The sequence below is a fragment of the Benincasa hispida genome, chromosome 11 (assembly GCF_009727055.1).
Source record: "Benincasa hispida cultivar B227 chromosome 11, ASM972705v1, whole genome shotgun sequence".
Classification (NCBI taxonomy): domain Eukaryota; kingdom Viridiplantae; phylum Streptophyta; class Magnoliopsida; order Cucurbitales; family Cucurbitaceae; genus Benincasa; species Benincasa hispida.
In genome coordinates, this window is record NC_052359.1 from 17,504,339 (window position 1) to 17,512,963 (window position 8,625).

Consider the following 8,625-nt stretch of genomic DNA (forward strand, 5'->3'; position numbering starts at 1 on the left):
AACCATTGTGTGGACAATCCCTTACCAACCTTTTAAAACTCGCTCAGGCATCGCTGAGCAATTCGTCCATATCTTGTTCAAAATTTGTAATGAGTTTCCTTCGTCTGGCATTCTTAATAGGTGGAAAGTATTTCTTCATATACTTTTCCACGACCTGTTCCTAAGAAGTGATCTCTCCCGTCTTGAGAGAATATGCCAATTTTCTAGCCTGATCACAGAGAGAAAATGGGAACAAAGTTAGTCGAACATCTTCAGAAGAGATGTTCGGAACACAAAACTATTGCAGATTTCAATAAAGCTTTGGAGGTGGGCGTGCGGGTCCTCGCCACACCTTCCTCCGAATTGTCCTGCAGTCTAGATCATCTGCAGCATCACCGGCTTCATTTTGAATCAGCTTCCGTTAAGGGCAGGCCTTATGATTCTTTGAGAGAAATCATAGAGGTTTGGCGATGCATAGTTGATGGGCAGAAATTAGAAGTCAATTTTACACGACAACCAAGATCTACTGGATGCACTATGCGATGCATGTTCCTAAAATATGCGTTGATAGCCATGCGTCGATGGTCATGCGTTGGAATGAAAATATGCCAACAATGTATGAGATGACCATGCATCCTGCCACATGTTTTCTTGCGTTCATGCCAAGTATAACATGAATGCAAGTTTTTCAGGTAATTTGAGGTCGAACACAAGGAGTAGAAGATGTAAAGATACTAAGAAAGCAATGTAAAGATAGAGTAGAAGATGTCCACGGAAAAATAAGAGTGTTGTCACCACAAGGAGTCTTCCATGTAGGAGATTGCTCTCAACTGCTTGGATCAAGTTACCTTGATCATTGGAACTTCCAACAATTGTTGGGCGCATGCGGTCGTCATGTGCTTAGAATAACCTTCAGCTCTTTTGAGACTGATTTCCCTCCTACCATGGGGTCAACATTGGCTTTTAGCGCATCGCCTACACTTCAATGTTTTTTGCGACCTGGTCGCACAAGCTTCAATACACCCAAGATAAAAAGTTTGCTCGCAGAGACACAAAACTTAAAAACATTTAGTTGCCAAGTCCCCGGCAACGGTGCCAAAAACATGATGCACGAAAATTAGAAGTCAATTTTACTCGAAAACATAGATCCACTGGATGCACTATGCGATGCATGTTCCTAAAATATGCATTGATAGCCATGCGTCGATGGTCATGCATTGGAATGAAAATGTGCCAACAATGTATGCAATGACCATGCATCCTACCACAAGTTTTCTTGCGTTCACGCCAAGTATAACATGACTTGTACTATAACATCCTACCACAAGTTTCTCGAGTAATCTAAGGTCGAACACAAGAACTTGTACTATATGTTTGCAGTGATTGTGCATGCGGCAGTATAAATAAAAGAATGGAGGGGTTGTTGCTATGTTAATCCTACTCCTACTCCTATCTATTAGACAACGCAATGAGAGCATGCATGAGATGTAGAGATGCGACAAACCTTGACATGAAGTAAATGAATGGGAAAATTGATAAAATGCAGAGATGTTTTCATTGCAACCCTTAAGAGTGACCGCAAGGGAACCTTAGTCAGCGTCAGACTATGCGATCATGTTACAACCATACACGGCAAGTCATTTTCCAATGGAAATGCGGTGCTCCTAATTCTAGGACGCATGCGTTGAATGCAAAAGTGTCAATAGAGCTTATTCCTAAGTCTCTACTCTTGTACTATGCGTTGATGCAAAATGCATGAAAGCAAGGTGACGGCATACAATCGTATCCTATCTCCAGGATGCATGCGATGCGTTAATAACAAATAGTGCTCATTCCTAAGCGCCTATCTCTCGTATTATGTGATCTAATCTAACTCTCCCAAGTCTAGATTCTGTCCTGACCTTCCTAAGCCTAGATTCTATCCTTAGACTACCCTCCTGAGTATCCCTTATGGACGAATGAAGTATACATAATACAAGACAATCGCATGAACTTTGCTGACCTACGGTTGCTACTATCCCTAGTGAACAATGCATACTTTGCTTAATACGTCCAACCACTTACCCTCCCGGGTAGTTGATTGTTGCTGACTTTACTCATAGACAAGCAATGCGTTAGCCCATAGATAGGCGTTGTAGTAGCTTCACACTAAGCAAATAAGATTACTCACATACTCGCGCAACGCACACCTCTTAGTGGTTTGCTCATGCTTCATATCCCTAATCCACATGACTAAGTATGCAATACCCAAGCACTCCCACTAAGTGTTGCAATGAAAGTAAAGATGCTAAGCAAGAAGATGGAAATGAAGTCAAAGAAATAGAGAAATGCATTGAAAACACATTGTATTAATTTCTTAATTTAAAATGTCATACAATATAATAGAATAGAATAGAAAGACTGTTAGAAATACTGTTATGCTCTTCTCTCGGCTTACACCTTTCAGTGATCGGCAACGCTCCCACATGTCTGTGATGAAATAGAGAATAACGTAATGAATGCAACGTTGCTTCCATGTCTGGCAATACTGCTCGCTTTAGTTAACGCATTCTTCTAACCCTCTCTCGATAGATCAGAATGGCATCTTCACTTTTGCTCTCACAGGTGAAGATGCCGTCTAGCATGCTTTAGCTAAACGCATTTTATACCTTTAACACAGATTAAGTACTTGTTTGATTCATATTAACTATCAAGGGATTAAGAAGACATCATGGAGAAAATGATTAATGGAGGAACGAAAATAGACAGAGACTGTTATATGAAAGCTATCGAAACATTTAATATATCTATTAAGCATTTGATACATGATGTGTGAATAAAAAGATAATGAGAATGTAAAATACAACGATGAAAGAGATAGAACAGATACAATGGTAAATTCTGATTCCCTTGTGGTAATTGGGCAATATACGATGGTAAATTCTGATTCCCTTGTGGTAACAATCAAAACAATAAGCTGGTTGGTATGTATGTTTAAAATATAAATCCTATAAGGTGGAATTGAGGAAAGAGTTGATAATAGCGAAAGTTACAACGAGTATGAGGGGAACGTGTTGAGTAGGGATTTAGCCAACACTTCCTAAGATTTTGTTTAAGCTATACGATCATGCTACACACACACAACAGCAAATCATCTTCCAATGCAAATGCCATAGTTCATATTTTTAGGACGCATGCAATGTATACAATGATGTCGATATGACTTATTCCCAAGTCTCTATTCTTGACTATGTGATGATGAATGATGCACACATACATAAGGTGACCACATACTATCATATTCTATCTCTAGGGTGCATGCAATGCGTTAATAGCAAACAGAACTTATTCCTAAGTTTCTATCTCTTGCTTATGCGATTCTAATCTAACTCTCCGAGCCTAGATTCTAATCTGACTTTCCCAAGCCTAGATTCTATCCTTAGACCACCCTCCCAAGCATCTCTAAAGAACGAATGACGCATACATAATACAAGATGATCGCATAAAGTGAAGATCTCAGATTATGCTAGCTAAGTGCTTCTCAACCCATTCGTAAGTTTAGTTACTCATGCATAATGTAAAGAGAGTGAATAGATATAGAGATGCAAATTCCATTTTATAAATAAAATTAGAATACAGAATGACAATGGAAAGTAAGGATAGTGAGCCTGGTAGCAATGTCTTGCTTCCCAAGACTTTACACTGTGTTTTTCTTTACTCTTCCCAAAAGAATGTTCTTGCTTTCACAAGAGTCAACCCTCTTTCCGTTCTCAATGCTTTCGGCACTCTCTCGATCAAACCAGGAATGTTCTTCCAGTGTCTTCTCTCATCATTCACCTCCGCCTTCTAAGTATAAAAATTACAGACTACGACTATCTATTATCTCATTGTATATGGCGAAAGAGAACTCCAAAAATTCTGAACTGCTCAACTCCAACTAACTCCTTCCAACGAAGGTGACCTTCAGTATTTATAGAGCTTCAGGGTGAAGGGCTTTTCTCTTGAATGATTGCAATGATGGGAAGTCATTAATTCTTCTTCTGATGCACCAATTAAAATTCACTGAAAAGTTGAGTGTACTTGCTACACTGTGTCGTTAACGGCTTGTCAACTTAATTCAGATTCGACCGTCATCAGCTTTCCGTCCCATCGTGATTTATTAAGCCTTCACCTTGATGCGCCATCTCTATGCGACCACTTTTTTTAGCAGATCTTCACGAGCGCATATGATCGTATAGCTTTGCGGTCACAATCTTCTAATGCACTCGGATGTTGAATTCCTTGAATCGCAATTCTACCTTGCGCCAACGCATTTCTCTGCACAAAATACGTAAATTAGCTGCTTTAATGCGATAGGCGCATGCAATCATAATGTTCTCAACTTAATGCTTTTGGACACGATTTTTCATATTTTTACCGTCGCAGTCCTACATTGTTTTATATCTTTTCATTGTAATAGCGTGCATATCTACCCGTTATCAGCCATTATGAGAAGTCTAGGCAGGATAAAGGCAATTGAAAATTTTAGAAATCTTTAGTTTATGCTTGAGAACAAGCATTGTTTTAAATTTGGGGGTGTGATAGTTTATAGAAATACAAGTTATTAAAGCTCAAATTATCAAAACAATGATAGAAGGCGATAGTAAATAGGCAATATTATGATTGAACGCACCAAACTAAAAGCAAAATCGCAATCGTTAACTCTCATCACATAAAAGCAATTAAACTGAGTTAATCTTGTATTTCTGTGCAGGAACAAGGCAATAGCGTGATGTCCTGAGTTGGCGATCCAATGGTATTTCAAAGACGTACACGTGATGACCTTACATAAAGGCGGTGACCTAATGTGATAAAACGTGATGGGACGTGAAGCTGATAGCAGTCAAATCAGAAATTCAGTTGGTAGCCATTGAAGACCATACCGTTTTAAATCCATTGAACCTCCGGTGACCATCAGAAGGCGCGACAGGGTATAGAAATTAATGCTGCCCATCCACGCAATCATTAGTGAGATGAAGAACTGTTTTTTTTTTTTAAAGTCTATAAGTACCATTCAATGCTACCAAACCAGGTGCGAATTAATTTTAGGAGGTCGAGAGACTATTGAAACAACACAGAAGAAAGATACCATCCCACACCTAAACCGTTTGAGAGCAAGAGTTTACAAATTAGAGAAGAATTGGAGTGCTAAAAGTCGTGTAAACGCCAGAGGAAGCAAGACAATGCTTACCTGGCTTAACACTTACATCATCTATTGTTTTGTACTTGAGCATTTTATTTGCAATAATAGAGATTACATTTCAATCTATGTTCATTCTTTTCACGTCATACATGAGTAGTTAAATTTGTAAATTAGTTGAGAAGTACTTAGGGGAAAGGACTAGGCTTTTATCAACCCTCTGCTTCTTTTGCTGAGGGCCTTCAGTAGCTGCAGACTTGGAAGGCTACCGCTTTTGAGGAGTCATGAATGAGCCTTCTTCCTGTAGTGGCAATCTAATCGGTCTACGCAAGGACTTGTCTGTGAGCACGACCTTGACTGCCACGTCCTCTTCTTCTTCAAACCATCCTTTCACCACATGTAGCTCTATAATGAGCGATGGGAAGAACAACTGCACCTTTAGTCTGAGAACAATGTCAAAATTTGGTCGGCGATCATCTTTCCAACATTGATTGGGATGCGACGCATAACGCAATAGATCGTCATGACTATTTCCCATGAAGTGGTGTGGTTGTGAGTTTTTGGCATCAATTTCCGTTTGATGAAGTAAAGCCACACATTGGCTTTAGGTGTCAAGTCGTGAGGTGATAGCATCTTAACTCCATTGACAGAAATGCTCAATTTCTTTCCGGGCAATGCTACCGACTTCAAGGCCTTTTTTTGCTCCTCAGAGATGGGGTTTTCAATGATTTGGTTTCCTTCAGTGTTACCAGTGTCTTTTAAATTGAAAATTCTATTGATCTTTGAGACGCCGAACCCGATTGAGACATCCCCAATGTCAACCTTATAGCACCCCGAGTGAGGTTTCCCTTCATAAAATGCAGTAACTGCGATCGACTTGACCGTCTTTGCTCCCATGTAAAAATTATGCCATCCCAACGCCTCGATCGTCTGTGCGATGAAGTCAGGGAGAGGCGATGCGGATGGCAGAAAACCCATCTCCATCAGGATCGAGGGTCTGTTCTTTGGCACCATTTCTTCCACTAGGGGTGCCTTACCCTTGTTCTCTCTTCACACTGTTTGTTTCTCTGGTGCCTTCTCTTTTCCTGCTGCGCTATTTCAAGCACCTTCTTCCTTAGCCTTTTTTGCTTGCGTCTTTGTGGCTGATGCTTAGTGTGCTTTCCTTTCTTTTGGCCAGCTCACCTTTCCCTGTCACTTTCTTCCTACATTTCTCGCTCAAATTCTTTTGCGGCCCGTTCTATACTGTCCAAGGATTTTTTACGTTGGGGTGGCGGACATTCTAACTCCTCATCGCGTAGTTCATAATGAAATTCAGTTGCGGCGATGAGTGCTGACGCATCCTTCCGAAGGTTTCCGAGACCTTCACGTACTTTCTTTTCTTTTTTCTGAAACTCCTTGGCCAATGCCTCAGGAGATGAGGCTGCACAACCAGAACGACTACTTTTCTTAGGTTTTCGATTGCTTGAGTTCGCTTAGTTGATGACTTCCTCAATAAGTTGCACGAGTGGTTTGAGGGTTTGAAGGATATTGCCATAAACCTCGCGTTCATCTCTTCGTCTGACCTCGCTTGTAGTGGAAAGGTCTTGAGGGTTTTGGCCATGTGATGAGGAGGACTGTTAAAAGGTAGTGGCTAAGACGATTAGGGTATGAGCGAATGGATGGGCAGAAGACACCGTAGCTGGTGGCGTGTATGTGGGTGGCAGGGCGGTTGGGAAGGCAATGGGCTGCTACAAAGCCATTGATGAGACAACTTCGTATATGGAACCTGGGTTGGATGAATGGGTTGAGGTAGGGGTACTCTTGTTGCTTGCCATTTGGAAAGGATATTGCCAGAATCTGAATGGAATGATGGTTGGAAAGGGTATGCTAATTTGTCGGAGGTTAGAGGGCTCGAAAGTTTTGAGAACAGTGAAGGTGAAACGTTTGAATAATGGGGGAGGGAGGGTTAAATAGACCAGGAAGGAGAAGGGATGGGGGTTTGTGCAAACCCTAATCATCACCTGACGCGACATTAAATGAGGTGACACTTTTTGACGTCTTTTCAGTCTCCAAAGGAGACGTACGATTTCCTTACTTGTGATGGGCTGATATTGTGATTACGAAGAATTGGGCTTTTCCAAATGCTCAACTTATCGCGTGTTTTTTTTAAGCCCATCACATCACTCCATCGTACCAGTCCATTGTGATTAAAATGACGCAATCAAAAGAATAGAATGAGGTACGAAGTTGAAAAAGAGTTAATAGTCATATAAAGTAGTAAATATGTAGAAAGTAAAATAGATTAAGAAAGAAAACAAAAGGATACACAAAAGGATATACTTCGTCCCTAATGAATGTATATCGCTTATCATCGCAGGGACTGAGTGTTTCTTCTCTATTTTGGCTTACTCAAGTCAATGGATGTTTTCTCACGCTGGAAATCCCTTCCATGATACAGCTTTATTCTCTGTCTATTCACTTTAAATGCGTTGGTCCCATCTTCATTTGTCAATTCAACTGTTCCATGTTGGAATACCTCCTTGATTTTTAACTCTCGGACCAATGCAACTTCAATTTTACAGGAAAGAGATGCAACCTGGAGTTGAACAGTAATATCCTTTGACCTGCCTTGAGGTTTTTCTCACAAAGATGCTTATCATGCCATCGCTTGGTGCGTTCTTTGTAAATTTTGGAATTCTCATACGCTTGTAATCTCCACTCGTCCAGCTCAAGTAGTTGAAGTTTTCTCTCTTCTCCTGCAACCTTTGGATCAAAGTTGAGTTTCTTAATTGCCCACATTGCCTTATATTCTAGTTCCAATGGTAGATGACAGTGCTTTCCAAACACCAATGCATATGGTGACATGCCTATGGGTGTCTTATAAGAAGTCCGATATTCCCACAAGGCATCATCTAGTTTCATGGCCCAATCCTTCCGTGATGGGTTCACCACCTTCTCTAAGATTGACTTGACTTCTCTGTTAGAAACCTCTGCTTGCCCATTTGTTTGATGGTGATATGTTGTGGCGATCTTATGGTGGACATTATATTTGATCAACAGTTTACTAACAACGCGATTCACAAAATGGGTCCCTTTGTTGCTTATTATGGCACGTGGAGTGTCAAAACGAGTAAAAATGTTTTTCTGTAAGAACTTAGAGACTATTGTCGCATCGTTTGCAACGCATGAAACAACTTCAATCCATTTGGATACATAGTTGACAACCAAGAAAATGTATTTATGAACATTTGACGATGGAGATGGTCTTATGAAATCTATTGCTCAAACATCGAATAGCTCCACCTCAAGAATGATGTTCATTGGCATCGCATCTTTTTCTGAAATGCTTCCAGTGCGTTAGCACTTGTCGCATTTCATGGAGTAACTTATATGTCTTTAAACAAAGTGGGCTAGTAAAACTCACATTTCAAAACTTTCATTGTCATGCGTTGTTCGCGAAAATGCCCTCCATATGGTGATTCATGACATTGAAACAATATGCAATGGAA

General features: G+C 40.4%; 1 protein-coding gene across 1 annotated transcript; it reads right to left on the reverse strand.

Moving 5' to 3' along the window:
• Positions 1 to 7,663: 7,663 nt before the first annotated feature.
• On the reverse strand, positions 7,664 to 8,038 carry LOC120090586. Its single transcript, XM_039048314.1, has one exon. It carries the CDS (start codon positions 8,036 to 8,038, stop codon positions 7,664 to 7,666), a length of 375 nt encoding a protein of 124 aa, XP_038904242.1.
• Positions 8,039 to 8,625: the final 587 nt, after the last annotated feature.

Bases quoted from the DNA above. Each gene is read 5' to 3' on its own strand.
- LOC120090586 (XM_039048314.1), bottom strand. From the start codon at position 8,038: ATGAAACTAGATGATGCCTTGTGGGAATATCGGACTTCTTATAAGACA.